Source organism: Delphinus delphis, chromosome 20 (assembly GCF_949987515.2).
Source record: "Delphinus delphis chromosome 20, mDelDel1.2, whole genome shotgun sequence".
Lineage (NCBI taxonomy): Eukaryota > Metazoa > Chordata > Mammalia > Artiodactyla > Delphinidae > Delphinus > Delphinus delphis.
This window is the reverse complement of record NC_082702.1, coordinates 59,043,009-59,068,018: the sequence shown is the minus strand read 5'-3', so window position 1 is coordinate 59,068,018 and position 25,010 is coordinate 59,043,009. Positions and strand designations below refer to the sequence as shown.

General features: G+C 60.4%; 3 protein-coding genes and 1 non-coding gene across 4 annotated transcripts in view; all 4 read right to left on the bottom strand.

Moving 5' to 3' along the window:
• Positions 1-2,250: 2,250 nt before the first annotated feature.
• Positions 2,251-9,680, bottom strand: CPNE7 (copine 7). The gene is given in 13 exon segments (XM_059999309.1): positions 2,251-2,499; positions 2,964-3,097; positions 3,618-3,657; positions 3,659-3,951; positions 5,141-5,227; positions 5,512-5,610; positions 5,836-5,934; positions 6,606-6,689; positions 7,200-7,274; positions 7,443-7,517; positions 8,429-8,457; positions 8,460-8,607; positions 9,660-9,680. Coding segments are annotated over 12 exon segments (1,137 nt in total). The 3' UTR covers positions 2,251-2,499; positions 2,964-3,010.
• Positions 9,681-11,652: 1,972 nt separating this feature from the next.
• On the bottom strand, positions 11,653-13,883 carry RPL13 (ribosomal protein L13). The gene is made up of 6 exons (XM_059998813.1): positions 13,845-13,883; positions 13,548-13,668; positions 13,281-13,422; positions 12,907-13,080; positions 12,365-12,421; positions 11,653-11,836 (listed from the first exon to the last, which is right to left on the bottom strand). Exons 2-6 carry the CDS (start codon positions 13,649-13,651, stop codon positions 11,678-11,680), a joined length of 636 nt encoding a protein of 211 aa, XP_059854796.1. The 5' UTR covers positions 13,652-13,668; positions 13,845-13,883; the 3' UTR covers positions 11,653-11,677.
• LOC132417413 (small nucleolar RNA MBII-202) lies at positions 13,136-13,219 on the bottom strand. Its single transcript, XR_009517846.1, has one exon. It is a non-coding gene; the product is annotated as a small nucleolar RNA MBII-202 (small nucleolar RNA).
• A 5,573-nt stretch (positions 13,884-19,456) lies between the features above and the next one.
• Positions 19,457-25,010, bottom strand: part of SPG7 (SPG7 matrix AAA peptidase subunit, paraplegin) — a 30,456-nt gene continuing 24,902 nt past the window's right edge. Inside the window, 6 exon segments of the mRNA XM_059999928.1 lie at positions 19,457-19,627; positions 19,630-19,780; positions 21,259-21,336; positions 21,842-22,008; positions 22,776-22,932; positions 24,069-24,184. Coding sequence (XP_059855911.1) covers positions 19,581-19,627; positions 19,630-19,780; positions 21,259-21,336; positions 21,842-22,008; positions 22,776-22,932; positions 24,069-24,184 — 716 coding nt within the window. The 3' untranslated portion in view covers positions 19,457-19,580.

Below are 25,010 nucleotides of genomic sequence, written 5' to 3'. Positions count from 1 at the left end.
TCCTTACGAGAGGGTGCAGAGTTATACCAAAACGCGGTGGCTTAGAACAGGGGCAAACAAGGAGGAACTCACCCCGTTTCTGTGGGCCGGCCGGCTCCCTCCTGAAAGTGCAGGAAGGTGTCGTGGGAGCTGGGGAGCCCCTACCCAGGCAGCAAGGGACCAGGGCAGTCCTGTGATGTGTTCATGTCAGAGCCTTGGAGACACACAGGACCAAGGCCGCCTGGACTCCAGAAGAAGCGGCAGCCACCCCACCTCTCGAGGGGAGGGGCAGCCAAGAACTCTAGGGCCGTGATTTAAAGCTGCCGCGTCCCCAGGTGACAGCAGGGGCTCACGTGCAGGCTGAGGAGACTGTCCAATGAGCACTGGGCCAGGCGTTCGCCTGACTCTGGACCAGTGCTTAAGTCAGTGACCATTGCAGGCTTTTGCAAATCCCAAACCCACCCTCCGAGAATGGGGGCTGCTCCGAGCAGTGTGCTGCAGGCGACTTCGAAAGACAATGAGGCCCACGTGCCTCCGTGGGGGCCCCAGGCCACGGCGCACCTTCTGGGTCCGCCTGCTGAGAACCCCACGTGCAGTGCTGAAGAGCTGGGGGCTGGCCGGCCGCCGGGGTTTCAGCCCAGCCCTTCCTGGGCTTCCCTCCCTGGGATCCCATCTGGATTCCAGAGCCCTTGATGGAGAACCTTGTACTGAAAGGTACAAGGACTTGTACCTCCAGGAATTGCAAGAGGCTGGCGGGTCCTGCTTCTGCCACTGGCCAGCTGTATGACCCTGGGCAAGTCACTTAACTGTTCTGAGCCCTGCTTTTCTTGTGAACTGGGTGTATTTGCCATCCTTCTGGGCCAGAATCTTCGGGTGGCAAGGGACAGAAGCCCCACCCCCAGCCCCAGCTGGCCTGCGCAGAAAGGGAAGAGCAGATCCACGTGCCCCCAGCATCATTTCTCTGTCCACCTCCTCTATGCCGGCTTCCTCCTCAGGCAGGCCTTGTCCATGTGGCGGCAGTGGTCACCAGCTGCTCCTGGGTCCCATCCCATCAGCTTAGCAACCTGCAGGAAAGTCTCAGGACCCAGTCTCATTGGCCAGCCAGGTGGAGCGCCCACCCAGAGCCAATCACAGTGGCCAGGGAAGAGCACGCTCGCTGATTGGCCAGGCCTGGGTCGTGTCCACCCTGGGATTTGGACAGTGGTCCAGGCCCATGAAATACATGGACTGAGAGACGGCCCCTAAAGGAAGGAGGTGGGAACGGATGCCGGGGTGCCCGCCTGAACCGCCCCTGGGGCAGTAATCACTTTATTATTCTACTGCCTGTGGGCAGAGCTGGCCACCTTCTCAGGCTGGGCACCGGCTGGTACAATCACCACATCTGTGCAGCTGAGCCAGCTGATACCTTCCTGCCCCCACCTCCCTCGGCGGCCCCCCTACACCTGCACGTGCCCGGCCGAACCACCCACTGGCCGGGCCCCACGACTGCCCCCGTCGTCCTTGCGTCCACACCTGTTCTGGCCCCAGGAGGGCATCCTCTGAGGGCTGCCCCCCACCCCCCTTGACGCCCGACTGCTCTCTGCTTCTTGTTGGCCAGAGGTGAGAGGCTGGGGCCTCACACCTCGGCCCCCTCCCTGCTCCACGTGCTCTGGGAGGGGCTACAACCCACCAAGGCGACAGCTCCCGGGGCCATCACGGCTGCCCCCGTGCTGTGCATGGACCCCTCCCATTCCTCTTGGCTTCTGCCTCCCCAGGGAGCTCAGCTGACCAGCCTCTGCTGGCTTCGCCCCTGAGCCGGGCCCAGGAACTGTCCACGGCTTTCTGCCGCTGAAATGGCAACCCACTCCCACAGGACTCAGCGGCTGGGCTGCTGCTGGCTCACCCTCGCTGCTCAGGACCACGTCACCGCCGCTCTGCAGCCCTGCTGCCTCCCAGATGTGGATGGAAGGGCTGCTGCTTGGGTGTCCTCGCATCCCCGAAGAGACCAGTATCGGCCCTTCTGGAATTCAGCAGTAGCCAGGTTACCATGGCGATGCCCACTATCCCCGCTGAACGGGAGATGAATCAGGAGCTAAAAATAGGCCCCCAGAGTGGATGGATGGAAGGGTGGGTAGGCCTGGATTCAGGGTCGGAACAGTTTGTTTCTCCCCGACAAGATAATTTAGGGGAAATCTCAATTGGAAATCCACCCCCAGAGGGCTGGGAGGCGCTGGCAGGTGGTGACCCTCCCCTGACAGAGCCCATAGCACGCAGCCCCCAGTGGGTCCTCGTAGAGCCCAGTGTAGGCAGCCGCTCCCCACCCGAGCCTGGCCAAGAGGAGGCTGCTCGGGGCGGGGCGGCCATCGCACCGTCTGGCCCTTCCCACGGTCAAGCAATGGTCCCCCGCACCCTTTCATTCCTGGGAGGGCCCTTGGTTCAGTCCAGGAAGGAGCTGGTGAGCCTGACGAGAAGCTCCCGGCTCCAGTGTGGGAGCTGCAGGGCACACGTGCACCGCTCCATCCCTCCAGGGGTTGCAGGCCTCTGCTGGGGGGACAGTAAAGGCACAGAGCCGCTGCAAGGACAAGATGACACTTCATTCTGCCTCAGCCTCCTGCCCCCACCCCCAGAGACCCCACAGACACAGAGAGACATGGGGATGCAGCTGGGACAAAGAGGGATCTGGCTATAGGGATGGGTGTCCGGGGGGGTCTGGGTTTTCTCAGAGACAGGACGCTGCCTGCTGCCCCCTCCCCCATGAAGATCAGATGCAAAAGCAGGAATCCCCCAGACCCCCCCACCCACCCACCCGGCTCAGGCAGGGTCAGGCGTGCCCAGGGGGACCTGTCCCTCCTTCAGCCCTGGGGCCCGGAGGAAGGCTGGCCCACCGGGCAGCAGGGTCACAGGAGCCAATGGTGGGTGTGGGCTGGGGGAAGGAAGGCCCCTGGGCAGTCGGGGTGGAGGGTGCTAGAAACAGATGGTGGACACAGTCCTGGCCGGCCCCCTACCGTGTGTCCTCACGGAGTGGAGCCCGGGCTGGTCTCGCCGAGGTCTCTCAGAGGCATTCCTCGTGTCTGTAATACTCAACCAGCTGCCTGGGCACCTCGGCAAGCACACTCTTGGCCAGCGCCACGGGGGACGCCTGGGGGTGGGGACAGCGTGCCTCCAGCCGGCTGCCCAGCCCCCAGCCCCTCCCCTAGAGCCGCCATTCACACCGTGACCTCCACCCCCTACGGCTTGTGCACCACCAGCTCCTGGGACCACGACCAGGAATTCACCCAGTGGGCGGCCGGGTGAGCTTGCGCTAACGATGAGAACGCGCTCGCTGGGCAGTCCGTCTGCGCTGGCACTGCGGGTGGCACAGGGGGGCCCCTCTGGATCGGTGTGACCCTGCTCTGGGTACAGGGCAAAGTGGCTGAGGCAGGAGGGAGGCCCAGGTCCCCAGTGAAGCTGTGAGTGTGTGTCCACGGGACAGGCAGTTCTTTCCACGTCACAAAGGGAGCGGGGAGCTGCCTGAGAGGAGCCCTGCCCTCCGGGGCACCCATGTGACACTTCTCTCTTGCAAAAGTTTCTAGGGGCCGAAAGCTGCTCAGAACGGCGAGGGGCCCGGGGCCCCAGTGCGCTGCCCGAGGGGCCCGCCCGACCACCCGCCCAGCACTCACGCTCTTGAGCTCCCAGAAGGGCACAAACTTCAAGATGTGAGAGGGCAGGCTCGCCCCGTGGGGAGCACAGGACACCGCTGTCGCCGTCGAGGACCTGCATGTCGGTGAAGTCGGCGTTGCCCACCCCCACGATGATAGACACGGGCAGGTGGGAGGCGCGCATGATGGCCTCGCGTGTGTCCGCCATGTTGGTCGCCACGCCGTTTGTCAGGATCAGCAGCACGTAGTATTGCTGGGGCCACAGGGACCCTTCAGGGCAGCTGCGTCTCCCCCTACTCAAACTCCAAGTCCACCAACCAGATGGCCTGGGGGTGACCATGGTTTCCAAGCTTTTCTAAAAGCGTATTTGCTGAAGCGTAACCCACACACGCACGCGCGCGCACACACACACACACACACACACACACACACGTAATCACGATGAACTGTGAACACATGCTCTCTTTGACCCTGAAGCAGATACTGGAACGGCCACACCTTATAGATGGGGAGATCGCAGCTGGGGGAGCCGGGGTTGACCCAGGTCTGAGGCCAGAGGAGGAGAGGTCTGTGGGCCTTGGGTAGGAAGGGGCTCCCACACCCTGAAGAGTCACTGAGATTCAAGGAACAGAGTTTGGAAAGGACACAGTCTGGTCCAGCCTGGCCCGGTGCCCAGTGCATCTGCAGAAGACAGACTGGGACTTGTTTCAAATAAACGTCCATTTCCAGTGTGAAAAGAACAAAACCACCCAGAAATCGTTACTAAAAATCTGGATGAGAGAAAACATACAAGAGAAGAAAGAATCACCCTGGAGGCGCAGCCCCTGGAAGGCCGGCCGGGCTGCCCGCCAGCTGGCCCAGTCCCTGGCCCAGTGGGCACCCAGCACCGTGATGTCTCCAGAGAAAAGGAGCCAAGCGACAGCGCAACAGGGGCACCCTCTCCCAGAGGGCTCCTCTCTGAGCCTGCAGACCAGGGGGATGGGCAGTCTCCTGTCCATGGCTGGAGCACCCCTGCAGTGCCCAGCCCAGCCCTCAGCCCCACATGCCCTCCTCCTGCCCCCCAGAGTAGGGCCAGTTCTCCATTAACATCTCACAGCCCTGCGTTTGCCAGTAGTGCAAACTCCACACCCTCACCGCCTGGAACAGAAGCTTCACCTGAGCCCGGGGACCACTGCAGTCAGGGTCCCCGGAAGCGTCAGCAAGGAAGGACAGGGCTTCTCCGTGGGACAGAAAGACGGGTGGGGGCAAACTTCAGGTGGAGGCGCAGGGAAGTGGGTCCCGCGACACGTGCCCAGCATCCACCCGCATCCACCTTGCTCGGCTAAGATGAGGGGTCCGAGCCCCAGCAAGGACAGAGGCAGGCCTGAGTGCCCCCAGAGCCTGGCAGCCCCCCCCAGGGGAATGAGAGGGGATATGGAGGCCACCACAAGGGCAAGGTCAGCAGACTCCAGCCAGGGGCCCGGATCACTCTCTGCAGAACTGAGGCAGGAGCACCCCTTCCACCCACTGCGGGGGGAGGGGCTGCAGGCTGGGCCGAGGCGCACCTTCAGGTCTGCCAGGATGACCACCCCAGAGTTCTTGGGACTGCGCTTCTCCTGCGTGTACTTGAGGTTTACACAGTCCCACTGGGCCTGGGGGACAGGGACAAGCAGAGACCCCCACCCCAGAGTGCCAGCACCCAACACCCACCCCAAGGGGCAGGGGAGGACTGAAAGCCCTGCCCCACTGGTATTTGTCACTTCAACTTTAACACAGGCTGGTGGTCCCTACTCCAGCCACCTGGTGGGTGTGGGTGTCCTGCTCTGTCACCATCTTTAGCCTCTCTAAAACCATCACAACAATTTCTGGGGCAACCCAGCGCAGGGCCAGCGCCCCAGCGCATTCTGGGGGACAGGCGGGCCCTTCCTGCTCTCACCTGGTCCTCCCGGAAGGCATTCTGCATCTCCACTAAGGTGGTAGAGAATTCTGCGATGAAGTCGTGCTTCCCGCGGGAGTCATAACCCCAGACGAGGCCCTGGGGACCCCGGGACCCCTCAGCCTGCCTGCCCCTCTGAGGCCCCCAGCCTGGGTGTCTCCATGCCCCTGCAGCAAGGCCGCCCCCTTCCCACCATCCTCCCCCACGTACCTCAACTCCAGGAAGGTGTGGTCTGGGGGGACTCGCCCCACCCCAGCCCCGCCCCCAGCCGCCCCATCCCCTCCCCAGCACCCACCCTCCGCCAGCCGGCCCCGCCCCGCCCACCTTCAGAGGTGGAGGCTCCTCACAGCTGCACAGGCTGCTCAGGCTGCTCAGAGACACCTTGAAAGGCTGCCAGGTGGGGCTCAGGTCGTTCTTCACCACCTGCGGACCGGGAGGGGCGGCTCAGGCGGCCCTGCCTCAGGCTCTGGGCAGGACCCTGCGAGCCCAGAGCTGCATCTCCGAAGCTCGTTCCTTCCAGAGCCACCTTCCTAACCCCCCACATTCCTGGACCACCTGAACTTCTTTTTCCTTAAATAGCCTTTTTTGTACTCAAATTAATTTATCTCAAAAAGAAACGCCTTCCGGGGTTTCCCTGGTGGCGCAGTGGTCGAGAGTCCGCCTGCCGATGCAGGGGACACGGGTTCGTGCCCCGGTCCGGGAAGATCCCACATGCCGCGGAGTGGCTGGGCCCGTGAGCCATGGCTGCTGAGCCTGCACGTCCGGAGCCTGTGCTCCGCAACGGGAGAGGCCACAACAGTGAGAGGCCCGCGTACCGCCAAAAAAAAAAAAAAAAAAAAAAAAAAAAGAAATGCCTTTCCACTGGTGTAACTGAAATCTTGTTTTACGGGCAGGTAGCGATAACAAATCCGGATTCTTGATTCCAGGACGGAAGCTCCGTGCCCACCTGGCCGCTCTCTGTTCAAAGGGGTACGGCGGTTTTGGAGGTCAAGATGCTACAGCCGTGGGGGGCCAGGGAGGTGCAGGGAGGGCCGGGGTGACTCCTTCCCCTGTCCTTTCACGCTCTCCCTGGGTGCTGGCCAGGGACCCCTCACCTCCGTCCTGTACACCAGCTGCTTGCTCTGATCATCGTTGATCCGGTGCAGCTCCAGGAGGGGGTCCGGCTTGCTGAAGAGGCCCTGCAGGAGGAGCAGAGGGTGTGCTTGGCAAGCGGTGGGGTCCAGGCTCTGCCACCTCCTGGCTGTGAGGGCAACGGCCTCCCCTCTGGAGCGTCCCTGGCTCCCCAGCGCCCAGCGCCCAACGCCCAGTTCCCATCCTGCCCCCCACCTGTCCCACCCCCGCTTCAGTCTCCGTCCAGGGGAGGCAGCAGGCAATGCCAGGTCAGACCCCTGCTCTGTGCCCCTACCCCACGTGAGAAGCCAGCAGGACCAGAACCGAGTTCAGATCCAGTTCCTCCACTGTCTGGACGGGGACCTCCCTGAGTGCCCGTCACAGGGAGCTGAGGATGAGCTGACGGCAGCGACACATACAGGACCCTGACAGCAGCACAACCGCCTGGACGGGCAGCCCCACCCACGGCTCTGAGTGCGTCCCACTCCTCAGCCACCTGTCTCCCTGTGGACACAGTGTAGCTCTGTCTACACCTCCTGACAGGAGGGAAAGCTGGGCCCCAGGGGGGTGCCCCTCACCTTGTCATCCAGCTTCATGGCACGGAGGGAGAGCTCCGCATGGCCTTTATTCCCAGAGATGTCTCTGGCTATCACCTGGGCGAAGGGAGAGCGCCAAGGCTCCCGGCTGGGCAGGAGGGGTCTGACCCCACCCTTCCCTGCCCAGCTGCAGCCCAGCCTCGGGAGGTGTCCAGAGGCCCCGGCCTCGGCGAGGAATGGGTGGGGGTCTGCAGGGGGCGGGGCTGGTGGAAGGCGGGGCCTCACCGTGCTGGGGGACTTGCCAGCGTTCCTGCTGACCTTCAGCAACAGTGCTGGGGTCACCTTCTTCTGGGCCACGATCTGGAAGTCAAAGGCTGAGGGAGGGGTACGCACCTGCTCCCCTGAGGACCCTAACCCCGTCCTGGGTCTCCCTGTCTCCTCCCCAACGCACCCACTCACCCTCGGTGGCCAGCTTCCCCAAACCTACCCCCCAGGGCACCACGCCCTCGGCGCCTGGCAGCGGCCAGCCCGTGACCCTCTCTCGCTCCACCAGGCCCTCAGCTCGGCACACCTCACGGCCTCCTAGGCCCTCCCACCGCCCACGCATCAGGTGAGGAAAGGGAGGCTCGGGAGGAGGGAGTCACGCTGATGAGCGCGTGTGCGCAACCTGCGGCAGAAGCCGCGCCCTGGGAACCCATCACCCTCTACGGACCAGGCCGAGGACAGCGCAGCCCCTACCACAGCCCAAGGCCAGCGAGCGAGCGGCCATGGGGCTTCCCAGCCCCATCCAGCACCCCCAGGCTGCTCCCCCCTGGGGTCTCAGCCCCCTGCCCAGCCCTCCCCCTCCTCTCAACAATCTCCCCGGGGGCTGCATTCCTCATTGGCCTATAAGCCCCTGACTGGGCTAAGAGTTGACCCGGGAATGCCGTCTGCAGCCAGCAACACCGGCTCACCAGGGGCAGCTCTCAGACTGGTCTGCAAACAACATAGAGGACGACCACCCTCATGGCTGCTGGACGACCAGGTACTTTGTATGTGTGGGGACTGCCCCCTTCCACTGGCCAGCGAGTCCTCAGCTGTGGCCGTGGTGGGTGAGGGCAGTGCTGACCCCCTTCGCCCTGCCCCACACAGGATCCTGTCTAACAAGCTAAGACAGAGAGACAGAGGACACCCCCCCCACAACAGGAGGTGCCTGGCTAACAGCTCAGAGCACACAGGAACATTCTGCGCAGAAGAGAAACCCATCCCAGGTGGGGGAAGTGGGCGCCCACCTGCCCCGAGGTGCACTCCATGCCCCCCAGAAGTCGTCACCCTGGCAGCTGAGGCTGCTGGGCCCGTGGGTGTCGTGGACCTCAAAGCACAGCTTCTGCACCTCCTCAAAGTAGTCCAGTGTGAAGACCTTGGAGAAGGCCGGATGCAGGCCGCTCCGGGCCACCTCGGTTCTGTCCACCTGCAAGCAGCCCTGGGTGAGCAGACCCCCGGGGTGGGGGTGGGATCTGTCCAGCTGAGCACTCCCCGAGGCCCTGTGCCCCGGCTCTATACCTCAGGGTCCCCCCCTCCCACCCATCTGCCCTCGGGTGGTCTTGAAGGACTTGCTTCCAGGACCTGCTGTGGGAAGACAACCCCTCCCCCTCGCCCCGCCCACCACCTGCTGCTGCGATGCCCCAGGGGGGCATTGCCCAGACCCCTGGGCACCTCCCTCCCTGAGACAAAGGCAGTCCTCTGGCCCCCACAGAGGGCCTGCTCCATCCCCACACCATGGATGGGCAGGCAGGCTTAGAGGGGAGGGCGTGTCCAAGGGCCTTTGTGAGGTCACTCACTCAGCAGGGGGATTCCACCTGGACCCCAGTCTCCACCCAGAAACCAGTACTCTCACCTCCCTTGACCCTCCAGGCCCCAGGTGTCTCTGCAGCTTTGCTGCACCAACCCCTCCCCTCCCAAGTTGGCAGGGCCACCCGAGCCCCTGTGAAGTCATAGTCAGGACACCTGCCCAGGGCCAGATGGAACAAGGGACACTGTCCAAGTCTGGCTGTCCCCCTCCTGGGTTCCCCTGACCAGGAGCCACTCTGCACAGGGCTGGCCCTGGGCACCCAATACTGCTGCTCCCAGGATGGTGGCCTGCTTCCCTGGGGGAGTGAAATCTTTCATAACCCAACCTCAGCCCGCCATCCTTCTGTTCCACTCAGGCAGAAACAAGCTGCTGGGTCCAGCCCACACTTCATGGACCGCACAGACAAGGACACAAAGGTGGGACCTCGGGTCAGGGCAGGAGGGGGAGACCACGAGGACAGCTGCCCAAAGTCCCCAAAGGGGTGATGACAGTGCAGCCAGGGAGCCAGGTGGCAGCAGTGTCCACCGGGTGGGCGGTCCAGCTGAGGGAGGCCTGGTTTTACTCGTGCCTGGCTCATCTGGGGGCTCTGAGGATACCCTTGGCAGGAGCCGCCTGGATGCTGCGCCCAGCCCCTCCACCCTCAGTCCCTTTCAACAGTGACCCAGCTTTACCTCCTCTGCCGGAGGCACCATCCTTCCTGGGGAAATTTTCAAAAGGGCAGGAACTTACCACGCAGCACCGTTTCATCAGTTCGTCCCCCAGCACTGTGCAACTGGGGCTTACAAAGGAGGGGAGCCCAGCTGAGGCACCACAGTTGGAGGGTGGGGACCAAGGCCTAACACACACCTTCCCACTGCCCCTCAGGTCCTCAGGCTCCCCAGATGTAACCCCCGAGGAAGCTCTGAGCCGCTCCCAGGAGGGTGGGCCCAGAGGTGAATCTGGAAGGCCAGCCCTCTCTTCCTGGGCTGCAGGCCTTCACCAGGCCCTGGACCATGGTCCTCCTGTTGAGCAGTCCTCACCGCTACCCAAGGCTGACACGCACCCAACACGCTGCAGTGAGAGCCAGAGATCTTTCAGAAACAAATCTCCACAAAGGTAAGATAGTTTGTTTTGGTTACTGCCATGTCCCTGCAACCTGGGACTGTGCCTGGCCCACAGCAGATACTCAATAAATACTTGAACGAGTGCCCGTTCTCTCTTCATCGATTTGTTCTGAGACAATTCCCCGCACATCGCTTTCTACCTTCCCTGGCCCACCCACACCTGCTCCATCATCAGCTTCCACCGTCCAGGTCCTCAGGACAGTCATGCCAGGCAGGCCCTGGGCCAGAAGTGGGTCAGCTCATTCAGTTTCCTCTGGTCTGGTTCTAAGCAACTGAGAACTGAGTCTAGCTGAGGGAACAAAAAAGAACAAGGACACTGGGAAATTCCTGGAATTGGGCATGAACTGCCCTGGACAGAGGCTGCCGTTAGGAAAGGGAGGTCGTTGCCTCTCCTTTCCTCTGGACCTTTTGTGACGCAAAGACTGTGTTTTCCTCCTGTAACGCCCAAAAAACATACAAGGAGAAAAAAAGGCAAGTGCAACCACCTACGCGAGACATCAAGGAAAGAGGACTGTTCACCCTTTGCGCAGCTGCCCCTTAGTCTACTCTTTGGCATGAACTAAGTTGAGTAAAGTGGGAAAAAAACCGAAATAACCTAAAATGACTACAGTTTCCCTGTAAACTACAACAACTGGAATCAACTGGGAGTTAGAATTTCAATTTTTTAGAAAAATATCACAATTATCTACATTTTAACAAAGCAACTACAGGATACAAAATCAAATTAAAATTCCCTCTGGAGGGGTGACACTCCCATGGGTTAAAATGCAGTGATGTATACCTTCCCTCCCAAATAAAAAATACCGTGTATCTTGAACATTAAACAAAAATGATTTGCAACTACCCAGACCGACACTAGTCTCCTACAAATGCCCCAGCACTCCCTGGTGGCCACTGCAGGCACTGCGGGTGACACCAGCACACGTACTTTGGTATCTGTCCAGGAGATGCACCTACAACCCACAAACAGTTCTGCCCAGATGGACACTGGCACAGTAGACCCTGGCCCCGCACACCCAGCCAGAGGCCTCTCTGCCCCCCAGCCTGTGAGCACCTCAGCCGGGGCTCCAGCAGACGGGCAGCTACCCTGCCCTCGGGTAGCTTAACTCCTTGCTAGGTCTCTGAGCACAAAGCAAATGAACCAGCGTCTCCAGGCTGTCCAGAGGCAGCCCCCCATGTGCCCTCTCTCACAGATGGCCCATCAGGCTCCAACCCCCAGGCCTCCACACCAGCTGACCTTTCTATGGCTCATGACTTCCAATACACAAAGTGAGCATGGACGTCAAATCAGTACCTCATAAACTGTTAGCTTTAGAGATGAGAACAGTGGTTTAATAGTCCTCCGAATTGCCTGAGGTAGTTGGTACCGAACGCACAGCACCTGCAGGGGTGGAGGGTTCCGACAAACTCACTAAGCACCTGCCTCCCAGGCCCCGAACCTGCTCCCCTCACGGCAGGCCTGCTGCGACGAGGGACAAGGACGTGCTCCAGGTTCCCCTCAAGGAGGAGGCTCTCCAGGCCCCAGTTCCTTACACAACGAAGGTCACATGGACACTGCAGGTTTATCACAAGTTACCAACAGCACTTTATTTTTTCTTTTCAACATCCTGTTCTGCAGCTTCCTTGGCCCTTTTTGCCCGGATGCCAAAAAGCCGGGCGTTGGCACGGGCCATGCGGAGACTGGCGAACGCCTTGAAGTTCTTCTCTTCCTCTGTGATGACTCTGGCTTTCTCCTTCTTGTAGACCTGGAAGGGAGCACAGGCCCAGGAGCAGCTGTCAGCAAACTGAGAGGCCTTGGAGGGGCATCTGCCCACCCAAGAAAGGCTACAGGGAAGGCCACCAAAAGATTGTAACAATCCCCCGTGGATTTAAAACAACCCCAAGTCATGTGAAGGGTGGGCGGGGCACTGTGCTTGGACAGGACCTGGAGAAGGGGAGGCTCAGGCCCACGCCCCACTCGCAGGAGCCTCAAGGGCCTGGTCAATTGCCACTCAGGTTACAGGATCACCAAACACCCAGGGTTGCCTACAGCCTGGCCTTTCCAAATAGGAGAGAAAAAGAGCCCAACAGAGGGAGTGGTGACAAGTAAGGGTCCACAAAGCTTCCCTCAAGGAGTCCATCTGTTAAGATGCAGGAGGCTCTCTCCAGGGTGGAAGGAAGGTCCTTTCCACAAACTTGTAAATCTCAACATGGGCCCCAGATGCCAGGCTGACTCCCTCCGACCCAACCCCCGCCCTGTCATTCAGTTGCTCCCTCCAAACATGCCCACTTACGTTCCGTATGGGCATGACTGGTCCGGTCAGCTGGGTGGCCAATTTGAGCTCTTCAGCCTGTGTGCAGTGAGAAGGGAGTTAGGTGGGTTCAGCTCATCTGCCCAAGCCTGTAACCCCTGGCTGGGTGTCTGCCAACGGATCCCTGTCCGTCTAGCCGATGGCAGGCACAGGCAGATGAAAAAGCGCCAACCACGTGTGCAACAGAGACACAGGTAGAACAACTCTCAGAAACCCATACCGATGGACTGTTAATTTGACACAAAGGTCAGTAACAGGAAAAACACTTTCCCAATTCTACAACAGCTGGCTCCGAGTCCCACAGCTCTTGCCCACGGTGAATCTCGGCAGTCCTAGTAATTAGCTTGTGGACTCTCAGAGGCTTTCTTCTAGTTATCTACCAATTCTCTACTACCCTGCATGAAGACCCAGCTTTGGATGATAAAAAGCTACAGACAAATACGTGCTCTTCTCAAGGCAGCTAAACCCACAGTGAGACCTCCACGCCCTCACCCGGCTGGGCACAGAGGGACCCCGGTACTCACAGAGCTGTCTCCCTTCTTGGGGGCCGAGGGCTTCCTGGGGAAGAGAATGAGCTTGGAGCGGTACTCCTTGAGCCGCTGCACGTTAGCCTGCAGGGACTCCGTGCACTTGTTCCGCCGCCTCGGGTCCACCGAGATCCCAATGGTCCGGGCCACCTTTTTGTGGATGCCGGCCACCTGCCCCGAGACAGACACAGATGAAGACCCGAGGGCTCCCCGGTCCCCACCCCCTGCCGGGAAAGCCCAGCCGTCAGATGGAAAAGGGTTCAAGCACACTTTCATCACAGCGGTGCAGCGATTCCGGAGAATGTCATCACTTGGCTGTGGGCCACGAGGGACAACCCGTGGGACTCAGGACGCGGGCTGGCGACACTCACCCTCAGCTCCTCCAGGCTGAAGCCCCTGCCGGCGCGCACCTTGGTGTGGTACCTGACCGTGGGGCATCTCACCACCGGCCGGAGCGGGCCGGACGCGGGGCGCGGGGCAATGCGGCGCGCCTTGGCTTGCCGGGCCTTGCGTCTGCGCAGACAGAAGCCGAGCGGCGGTCACCGGCCGCCCCTCCCGCAGCGGGCCGGGAGCGCGAGTCCCGGCCGCCCTCCGCGCGCGGGGAGAGAAGGGGGCGCGCTCGCCTCGGGGCGGCTCACCTGCGTATCTTGCGCGCCGGCTGGTTGAACCATGTCGCCACGCGCCGCTGCCAGTCCTTGTGGAAGTGGGGCTTCAGGATCATGCCATTCCGGCTGGGCGCCATGGCTGAGGCCGACTGGCCTGGGGAGCAGGGAGGACGCGGAGCGAATTAGGGCCCGGGCACGGTGGCCCGCCGGCGCGCGCACAGAGCCCGGGCCACGGCCCGACGCCGACGGCGGCGGGCGGACCCCAGGGACGATAGATGGGGCCGGATGGCGTCGGATAGCAATGATAGCGCCACGCTCGGGAATACTTACCTCCTCCGCGGGTTCACGGACGCGGAAAAGAAAGGGGACCGCAGAGCACCCTGGGATGGTACTGGGCCCGGCCAATCAGAAGCGACGGAGCGTTCTGACCAATCAGAGCCAGGGCCTCCGAGTGACGTACAGGCCCCACCCCCACCCCGGCGGCCCTAGCTGCACGGACAGACATGGCGCCGCGTTTCCCGTGTTACGGGAGTCCCGCGCCCGCGCCCCCGGCCCCGGCAACGCCCGCGCCCCCGGCCCGCGGACGGTCTGGGTCTCGCAAAGCCTGGGCCGGCTGGCCGGCCTGCTTGTGCATCACGGTAGGCCTCGCCCTCCGCGTCCTGGTCTGCGGCCCCGGCCACCACGTGGAGCCTGCTTGCCCTCCCTGTGGGCGGAGCACACACTTAGGAGCGGGCCTTCCAGAGCGCCCTGCGCGTGTCGTACGGAGGTCTGCGGTCGGGCCGTTGGTGGCGAGTACCCGGCAGTGAGTGTGGAACTAAGAACCGCGTGGCGGGTCGCGGCTGTCCCGCGCTCCGCTGTGCACACTGCCACCCACGCAGCTGAGCGTCGTGAAAACACCAAGTAGCCAGGCCACCTGGGCTGTGGCGCCTCCAGTTCCCGGGACAGCCTGGGACGACGCCAACACATCCTGCCATCTTAAGCCTTGACATCCAGCAACCCCTTTACGTTCCCAGCCTCACCCCAGTCACCAGGCTTCCTCCCCTGAAACCTAATCAACGTTTTATGAATTTCATGACAAAATAAGAAATTTGGAGGCCTGTGTCCTACACTGAGTAAACAGGTAGCTGATACTAATGCTGATAGCTTTCTGCCCTACTGAGACACCCCCGGGTATTAGAAAAATCAGGGACTCATTGAGGAATTACAGGGTTATGGTTGGGGAGACCAGAACATGTGAAAGGGCAGAGGAGGACTTTTAACACATAAGTGCCAAGGCTGTGTGGAAGGTTGGAGCCCTGCCACCTAATAGGTACCCGCTCAGCTCTGACGCAAGGGCTGTATCAGTCCTGCTTGGCCGACAGTTGTTAGCAAATGCAAGAAAGCACTTTTCGGTAAACTCGGAAGTGGTGTTTATCTGTGAAGTTAGGGTCATAAACTTTTATTTTGGAATACTTTTAGATACACAGCAAAGTTGCAAAAGTAGTAGAGAGTTCCATTATATTATCTACCCAGGTCCTTTTAATATTAACATCCTACGTAGCAATGGTAAGGTTGGCAAAGCTAAGAAATTAGCATTGAGACTTCCCTGGTGGCTCAGTGGCTAAGAATCTGCCTCCCAATGCAGGGGACACGGGTTCGAGCCCTGGCCCGGGAGGATCCCACATGCCACGGAGCACCTAAGCCCGTGCACCACAACTACTAAAGCCCATGCACCTATAGCCCGTGCTCCGCAACAAGAGAAGCCACCGCAATGAGAAGCCCCCGCACTGCAATGAAGATGGCCCCTGCTCGCCACAACTAGAGGAAAACCCACGCACAGCAATGAAGACCCAATGCAGCCAAAAATTAAAATTAAAAAAAAAAAATCTGTGCATCCTTTCACAGACACAGACGGCTAAACTGGAAGGTCAGTGACCCACAGTTAAGTGGCTGTGGAATTAGCTAGTATAAAATCTTTGTACTAGTTTTGAGACTTTGGGCAAGTTATTGGTGTGAAATGGGAGGAGCTGCTGTTAGGACACAGAACACAGCGCAGTGCCCGGTGCATGGTAAGTCAAGGTCACACAGCTCTGCTTCCAGGTGACAGGGAAGGGAAGGCAGTGCAGGCGAGAAGGGAGCGGGGGAGAGCGAGGGGTCATCATCTGCCTTGCAAGTCACTTTGTCCATTGGAACTGAACCCACGCTCACCCCACCTGGCAGCCTAACTGCAGCAGAGAGGCCCTGGAGGAGATGTCTGTTGAATACACGGTTGCCTTGGCCTGGGACGTATTTCTTCGGACACAGACGTTAGCCCACACCTCCCATGTCTATCTCAGACGCCTTTCAGTAATCCCGCTATGGACCAGGATACCTTGCTATTTTCTAATCTCAAACACATTCAGCGGTATCCCGCTATGGACCAGGATACCTTGCTATTTTCTAATCTCAAACACATTCCTGTCCCCATCCCCCCTTTCAGACCCACAGACTCACACAGCTCAGTCTGCTCATAGGGTGCTGCCCGGGGTACCGGGGGAGGGTTTGAAGTCTGGAGTTAGTGGTAAGAAGCTGAAGCTGCAGTTCGAGGACCTCGGTCTGCTGCATACAACCCGGCAACCCGGCCACACAGTTTTTCGACACCTGAATGGTCCATACTTACATCCTTGAGGAATATGCAGAATTAGCAAGGCCCAAAGTTCCCATGTGATGTTCTGCTGAGAGCTGTTTCCCAGCTGGGAAGATGAAAGAAGTGAACTGTTATGTAGGCATCCTTCTTGACACACAGACTTGTTGGCTCAGGGTTTTAAAAGTCTTCAGCTAGGGACTTCTATGGTGGTGCAGTGGTTAAGAATCCGCCTGCCAATGCAGGGGACACGGGTTCGATCCCTGGTCTGGGAAGATCCCCTGTGCGCCACAACTACTGAGCCTGTGCTCTACAGCCCACGAGCCACAACTACTGAGCCCGCATGCCTAGAGCCCATGCTCCGCAACAAGAGAAGCCACTGCAATGAGAAGCCTGTGCACCGCAATGAAGAGTAGCCCCTGCTCACCACAACTAGAGAAAGCCCACGTGCAGCAACGAGGACCCAACGACAAAGAGCCAACGGAGCCAAAAATAAATTAAAAATAAAAAAGTCTTCAGCTAGAGGGACAGCCCCTGCCTCCTTGCCACAGAACTCCACGGCACAACTCTGCAGAGGGGCTTTTGTCCCGGGCTTGGGCCTGCAAGGGCCACTGAAAGGACTGGCTAATGCCGCTGGGCTTAGCACTCACTGGGGTCAGGGTTCCTGGAGGAGCGCCCTGGAGGGGCGGGGTATGCACAGCCTCCCAGAATTTCCTTTTAATTGTGCCCCAATTGCTTGCCCCACACCTACACCTGACTGGCCCCCTCCAAAGATAGTCAACGCTAGCTCCTGGAGCCCTCTGACACACAGTCTTTATTTATTTATTTATTTGACAGCACCAGGTCTTAGCTGTGGCACATGGCATCTTTAGTTGTGGCATGTGTATTCTTAGTTGCAGCATGTGGGATCTAGTTCCCTGACTGGGGATTGAACCTAGGCCCCCTGCATTGGGAGCACCGAGTCTTAGCCATTGGACCACCAGGAAAGTCCCTGACACACAGTCTTGATTTTTAAAATTAATCTTAGGGAATTCCCTGGCGGTCCAGCGGTTAGGACTGTGTGCTTTCACTGCCGAAGGCCCAGGTTCAATCCCTGGTGGGGGAACTAAGATCCCACAAGCCGCTGGGCACAGCCAAAAAAAATTAGTTGATAAAAATAATTAATCTCACAGCGGCAACGTGTTTTTATTGTGTTTTGACACACACAAAAGTCAGGTTCCTAGAGCACTTTGCAAAAATTAGCACGCTGTCATAAATATGGGCTGCTGGTTGAATTAGGAAAAGCAGGAGCCGAACAACTCAGCAAGGACAGGATAATTTTACGGTGTTTCATCACAGAACTCAACCACCCGGCCTCTCAACTTACCAAAGTCGCAGCCAGCACGTAAACCTGATAGAGGCTGAGAGAGTCCTGTAATATGAGGGACACCTAATGTAAGTGAGCACCTGGAAGTACGTTATTATAATCACAAGTATCTTATCTGAAAGTTGCTAAGAGTGGATCTTTTTAAATTAATTATCTATTTATCTTTGGCTGTGTTGGGTCCTCGCTGCTGCGCACGGGCCCTCTCCAACTGAGGTGAGCAGTGGCCCCTCCTCGCCACGGTACAAGGCCCTTTCATTGCAGTGGCCTCTCCTGCTGCAGAGCACGGGCTGCAGGCGCACAGGCCTCAGTAATTGCGGCACTTGGGCTCAGCAGTTGTGGCTCGTGGGCTCCGGAGCGCTGGCCCAGCAGTTGTGGCACATGGGCCCGGCTGCTCCGTGGCATGTGGGATCTTCCCGGACCAGGGACCGAATCCGTGTCCCCTGCTTTGGCAGGTGGACCCTCAACCACTGCACCACCAGGGAAGTCCCAAGAGAGTGGATCTTTAAAGTTCTCATCACAAAAAAAAAGCTTCCGTAACTATGTGTGGTGACCAGTGTTAACTGACCAACCGTGGTGATCACGGCACAATACAAACAAATAGGAATCACTGTGTTGTACGCCTGAAACAAAAATGAAGTACCTCAACAAAAAAATAAAAACCCATGTTTATATGAGCATAAACGAGAGTGGAAAACAACTTGTATGATGATGTAAGAACTCTAAGTTACTTCATCTAATAGTCTTCACTGGTCTTCTGGGGCTCTGATTGTATTAAATGTACATTTACCGTCAGGCCACGATGTACCCGCTCTGCTGGGCAGGGGCAGGTTGCCCAGCGCAGTCTGGCTGCTCCAGGGGACCACGAGCTGCTATTGGGAGAATCCCCTTCACCTCCGGGAGCCCTGTAAGGGAGGCGTGAGAGGCAGCAGAGGTGCACAGGCCCTGTGCCCAGTGCGCCCTGCGGGTGCCATGCCTGAGGACTGGGAGGTCACGTCACCTAGGACAACTCCCTTCTGTCCATCAGAGCACCGTCCCCGCAGCCCTCCCTGCTGGGCGGCCGTGAGCCCACTCGCTGGCCAGCCCTGGGAAGCCAGGCTGCACCTTCCTCCACTATAGCAAGGCAGCCCGCTTCACGCCACTTCCATCCTATTCCTGGCTAAGCGTCACCAGACGTGGGCCATTTTAATGGTAAACCACGAGGGGCTGAGCACAGCCACATCCGTGTGAGATTACAGAGGCCGCCCCATGGCGAAGACGCCAGCCTCACCCTCTGAACCCTCGGCCGATCTTTGGGAAGGAACCTGGGGAACTGGGGCAGATGGTGAAGCATCTCTTGGGCCGCTCGCCCCCATGAGCTTCCTCGGGGCGCCGATGCACAGGGGAGGTGGAAGCAACGAGGAGCAGGTGGGAGCCCCCAAGTGGGTCACACCGCCGGGGACTCGGGGGCCGACTGCAACCCGTCCATCTGTCCCACACCCTCCCTCCCAGAGTCCTACAAGAGGGAGGGGTCCCAACTGGTCACCTCGCAGCTGACATCACACCGTGTGAATATAGTATCCGTGACCCAGGACGGCCCTCGGGGCAGAGCTGACCACGCAGGAAACAGAGGCCTCCATCCACAGCATTTATTAGTGGTCACAGTTCCCAGGTGTCCCCCCAGGGCCCCTTGTGTGCACCCATCCACGCGGCAGCAGGTGACGGTGCTTCACTCCTCCAGGCCCAGTGCCTGTCCCTGTGACCCACTGATGAGCGAGCCCAGGACAGGGCCCCGTGGAGGACAAGCAATGAGGGGCTTGGAGGCCCTGTCACGGCGGAGCCCTGAGCATCCTGACCAAGTCTCAGGAGCCGGGAGGAGCCCGGCCCAGGCCCCGCACCACGAGGCTGTTCAGGGCCCCCACAAGATGGGGCGCTCCGTGCGCACCGGTGACCCTCCCACAGGCGAGAACGACCCACAAACACGAATGAAACCGTGCGTCTCTGCAGAGACATTTACTTATCCCGGGCAGGGAAGTCAACAAATAGATCTCAGGGGCCTTGAGCTGAGACCTGCGAGGGCTGAGAGGAGGGACCATCTCGGGCGGCCAGCAAGGTGGTCCAGCTATCGGGGCCAGGACTGCTCCTCCCCCTGCAGGAGCTGCTGCCGGCCGCCTCCGCCTCCCCCGCCTCCCGCTTCTCCCTCTGGGCGTCGCTCCACCTCTGCGGCGCAATCCTCTTCTTGGGCCCATGGGGGGGCGGGCCGATGAGGGCCTCGATGTCCTCGTAGTTGATCACTTCCTTTTCCAGCAGGGCGTTCGACAGCTGCAAGAACAAGAGGCCAGTGTGAGCAGCTGACCAGCGCCCGGACAAGAGCCCTTTGAGAGCAGGGCACGGTGGAGGGAGGGCCCAGCCCCCGGACCCGCCAGCCGGGCGGCTGAGAGCGCAGAACCGCTCCCTGACTCCGCCTTGGAGAAAAGGCCAGCTGCCAGCCTCATTAAGCTTTCTGCTTCCCTTCCCAACCTGTTTATTTGGGGCAACTTCAACTTCTTTCACAAACACGCGTGAGCGTCAGCATGAGGGCAGTGGAGCTGGCGGGCAGGACCGCCTCGATGGGACCAGGGGAGGGGCCCACGAAGAGCCGCCACACCCGCTGCTGAGGGGTTCCCATCGCCCCCACGCCGGCCGCTCCGACAGCTGGCCCTGGGCAACACGGGCTTGAAGTGTGCGGGTCCGCTCCTACGCGGATTTCTTCAGTGAACATGACTGCAGGACTATGAGACCCACGACCCGCAGATGCAGAATCGCGGGCAGGGAGGGCCGGCTGTGAAGGTGGCGCTCGGGGGCCAGCTCTATGGTGCTCAGCCCAGGCACGCCCGGACGGCGCAAGCAGGTCCCAGCGCACACGGGAGCCCCACACGGCAGCGGGCCGGTCCTGGTGGGTTCCGCACGGCTCCCGGCGGGCAGGCACTGCTGCTCTCGGGGCCCCACAACACGACGCCCACAACATCACGCTGAAGGAACAGTGTCCTTCACAGGACGTCCCGTCCACAGAGAGCTGCACCCCCTCCGGGTCCACGGAAGCTTCACCTCTGTGGTCGCCTCCAAACCCAACAGCTCAGGCTGGCGATGAGGACACCAGACAGAGCCCAACTGGGGGACGTTCCACACACACCAGCCCAGCCCTCCTGCACTGCCATCAGCAACAGGAGGGAGCCGTGCCAGCCAGGAGGGCCTGACGGACGTGACGACCAACCGGAAGGCGGGGTAAGCGCTGGGCGAGGCGGCTGAAGCGTGGACTGCGGTTAACGCCGCCGTGTCCGTGTCGGCTGGTCACTGTGTTGTGGGGAACGCGCCCCACTGATGGGAGATGTTAACACAAGGGGATCAGCTGGGGGCAGAGGGCTCTGTGCTGTATCTGGCGCTTCCATGGGCACCTAAAACTATGCTAAGCTTTACAATTTAGTTTAAAAGTTCCAGGAGAAGGGTAAGAGCTGGAAAAGGACTACACAGCGTCGACCAGACCCCACTACTGGCTGAAACTGGGTAACGGCCCAGGAGGGTTGGCGATGTCCCTCCGTCTCCTCTGAAGGAACTGGCCTGAGAGGTTCAATGATACAAAGCTAAACGAGGTACAAAAGGTGCTACGTTCAGTTGAGGTGGGTGGGCCTCGCTGGTTATGTCGTTTTCTGGAGTGCTGTGCACGGGAGGGGTGAGCAGCTGCGTCAGCAGGGCAGTGACAGCAGGCCCAGCTCCTGGCGGGACAGGCAGGCACAGGGCCCCGGGGAGTGGTGGGGGCTCACCGCCTGCAGCTTGTCCAGGTTGTCCCGAAGCACCTTCTCAGTGTGCCTGTAGGCCGCGGCCACCAGCAGCCTCGCTTCCTGCAAAGGGAAGAGAAGGGTCTGTGATGGGCCAGGGCGGCTGGCCACCACGCGCGGGGTCCCCTGCGGCCCGGCCCTGGCGCTAAGGTACACAGAAGAAACACAGGTTCAGGAACACGGCCTTTCGTGTCTTACAACGAACAGGAGAGCAAGGCTGTCAAGGGCCTCCTGCCCCCACCCCAGCCCCGGGAATGCCCTGTTCAAGGGGCCTGCCCAGCAGACAGCCCGCCAGATCCTGGAGCCCCGAACCCACGTCTGTCCTCCACGCCCACGGCTGCCTACGTGCCAGCGACACTGCGGTCATCTCCCGTGGGCAGCTGCAGGGCTCACAGGTGCTGGCTCCATCACTGGAGACATATACTTATTTGACGTCCCTCACAGTCCTGTGTTGTCTACGGTCCCACTGGGCGCCAGCAGGCCCTTGCACAACTTCTCTGGGCACACAGCCAGCACACACGAGGCCTGTCTCCCACCCGCATGCAGCTCAGGACCAGGGAGGACTCACATGGTCCATCATCTGCTGGAGGCCCTGGCTGAAGGGACGCCGTCCGATGCCTGGGATGCCGTCCTGGGCCTCAGGGAAGGAGATAGGCCCGATGCTGGGCGCCATCCCGAACTGCTTCACCATGGAGTAGGCGATGCGCGTGACCTTCCTCAGGTCGTCCTGTGCCGCTGGAGTGAGGGGTCAGAAAAGGGGGTTCTTTCCTGGAGGTGTAGGTCGAGGCACCCGGGGCCCTGCCGACCCCTGAGAGCAGAGCAGGGTACCCGGGGACAACTGTATCCTGTCACTGGTCCTTAAAAGTTAAAAAAATGCTCTTTTATTTAAAAAACAACTCCTCAGGGGCTTCCGCAAAAAAAGCAAAAACAACAAAAACAACTCCTCGGGGTGCATCTCTGGATTCATGGCGCCGGCAGTGACCTGGCAACATCCAGGTCCGTGGGGCCCCGAGTCTCCCAGAACCTCCTCCACCTCCTGACGGCCCAGCGAGACCACCTAGCTCCGCTTACAGTCTGCACGTGGGGAAAAGCTTTTTCTTTTTTTTCCGTTGTGTGGGCCTCTCACTGTTGTGGCCTCTCCCGTTGCAGAGCACAGGCTCCGGACGCGCAGGCCCAGCGGCCATGGCTCACGGGCCCAGCCGCTCCGCGGCATGTGGGATCTTCCCGGACCAGGGCACGAACCCGTGTCCCCTGCATCGGCAGGCGGACTCTCAACCACTGCGTCACCAGGGAAGCCCGGGAAAAGCTTTTGTAACAACTAAATCATCTAGAAAGTCTTGCTTAGTTCCAAACATCCTTTGACCACAGCTCATCTTTTAGAAACACTTAATGGAATTCAAAACTGCATTTGCACCTGCTACTCAGACCCCTCCATCGGATTCACCACCCCTCACGCAGAATGGCTGCAGGGTGCGGAAGTCGTGTGGGCGCCAGCCCCTCACCGGAAGTGACCCTGTTGAAGGAGATGGACTCGGACGCACGGCCGCCGAGGGCCATGCACATCCGCTCAAACAGCTGCTCCCTGGTGAAGAGGTGCTGGTCTCTTGGGAGAATCTGAGTGAAGCCCAGGGCTGCGTTGGTCCGCGGCGTGATGGACACCTGCAGAACAGAGGTGGCCCCAGTTAGTGGGCAGGATGTAGGCCTCAGAGATTGGGGGGTGCAGTAAGACACTCTTCAATCAGAGGGTTCAAAGCAGGGAGCAAATGTGACTGTCCCCATGTTTATAACAGCATCACGGAGAAGGGCTCCCACACTGTTGGGGCGTGAAGCAGCTGCACCCAACCACGCGTCCGCGAGGGAAGGAAAGGTGACGAGGACGGGACAGCCCGCCAAAGGCCCTGCGCTGCCCATGCTCCCATCCACAGCCCGCGCCTGGTGAGCCCATGGGGCAGGGTTCTGGCAGCAGGAGGCCACCCTGAGGCTCCGAGGAGGACACGTCCCCACCTCGCCTGGCGGAGTGCCGAGCATGGGCAAGGGGCTTTCTCGGCACGACTAGTCTGCCTGACTCTCTGTCGTCAAATGGAAAACCCTAAGAACGGGCAATTTTAAATTAGGGTATTTACTTCACCATGGACTTTCCCATGTTAATTTTTTGAGATACTGCATGAAAACATTTATCTTGATCCCTGGGTCTTCTCGGCGGGCAGCTCCTGCACACACAGGCCTTCGCCACAGCACTCTGCCCAGGACACAGCGGGGACCGGCCTGAGCAGCAGGACACCGGCCGACGAAGCCCGACTGGCAACGTGCCGCTGCAGCCGTCACCCCCGGGGAAACACCACACGCGGGCTGCAGCTGCCACACAGCCCCGTCTTCGGGGGTCACGGAACAAGGAGCAAGGCAGCTCCTCCTCAGCTGGGGGGACCAAGCCCCCGGCTCAGGCCCCTGTGGAGGGCACAGTTACAACCCTCCACACGGGGCACCCACGCCCCAAACACGGGCCCCGTCCGCAGGGGCCACTCAGGGACCCCTGGTCACGAAAGCACACAGCTGAGGGGGCGTTACGACGGTACGCCTGCCAAATACACGATGTGTGCTCACCTCACTGCTTTCTAAACTCAGCAGTCACGAAATCAGCACGTCCCGGAGCTGACGGCAACCCTGGCAATCCTCAGCTCCACGGGCGACCGCGGCCACCCCGCCCCGTGCCTGGGCCGCCGACCCTGCACCCCCTCCACGCACAAGCGTGTGGGCCTTCCACAGCGGGCTCGGCCAGGCCCAGGCGCCGCACCCACCTTCCCCACGGCCTCCGTGTGCTCCAGCAGCCAGCCCACCAGGGCGTGGCCTGACTCGTGCAGCGCAACCACCTTCTGCTCTTCCTTGGAAAGCACCTGGCTCTTCTTGGCGGCCCCTGAAAGAACACCCAGGAAGGTGAGCTCAGGCGCGCGGCCACCCCGGATACGCGGCCAGGTGCGTGCTCGTGGCACCAAAGCGAGGCCTTGCTCGCCCCACTTGTGTATATGCTGCCAACAGCAGCCCCTCAGGCAAGGCCCTCACAGGGCTGCGGGGCCGACGGCATGAGCTCGGGTCTCCTGCCGGCCCCCAGACCTGGCAGGGCAGCCGCAGCCCCCGCTCTCCGGTCCTGCCCGAGTAACTGACCCCTTACCTCGCAACCTTACAGGCATCCCCCTCAAGTCACTGCTGAGGTCCTGTCCGCTGTCCCCAACCGTCCACACAGCCGCATGTTTCCACCTCTGCACCCTGAACAAGCTCTAGGCTCAGGGTACTTGGTAAATCACGCGACCGGGACTACCCCCAGCACCCGCTGTGAGGGGACACGTCCTGAGACGCACTGGCTGTGGCAGTCGGATCGCCCCACCCAGAGCCGGGCCCAGGAGCAGCCGCTGCAGCTCGGGAGTACCCCGCTCGAGGCACCACACACCCAGGCAGGACTCTGGACGGGTTTTCTCTAGTCTTTCCCGTTCGGATACTCTCGCTGTAAGCGCGTCACTTTCCACGTAAAAGAAATGGCTTACACAAAACGTAATTTACAGCGAGAAACTGTGACGCTGGCTTGTGCCCAGGCTGCAGAGGCACCTGTCCTAGGTCTGAACTCAAACTGCGGGTGGCGGGCCCACCTGTGGGAGGGGCCTGCCCCTTGGTGCCGCCCTCAGTGACTTGCTCTAAACCCTGCGGGAGGACGAGGCGCACTGATGGCCTCTGGTGTCGCCCCCGGG

What these genes read in the sequence shown, in the direction of transcription:
- RPL13 (XM_059998813.1), bottom strand. Translation starts at nt 13,651, where the DNA reads ATGGCGCCCAGCCGGAATGGCATGATCCTGAAGCCCCACTTCCACAAG. An exon ending in TCAGCCTGGAGGAGCTGAGG is followed by an intron (nt 13,081 to 13,280) that starts GTGAGTGTCGCC and finishes GTCTCGGGGCAG; the next exon opens with GTGGCCGGCATCCACAAAAA. An exon ending in CAGTCATGCCCATACGGAAC is followed by an intron (nt 11,837 to 12,364) that starts GTAAGTGGGCAT and finishes GCTCCCTTCCAG; the next exon opens with GTCTACAAGAAGGAGAAAGC.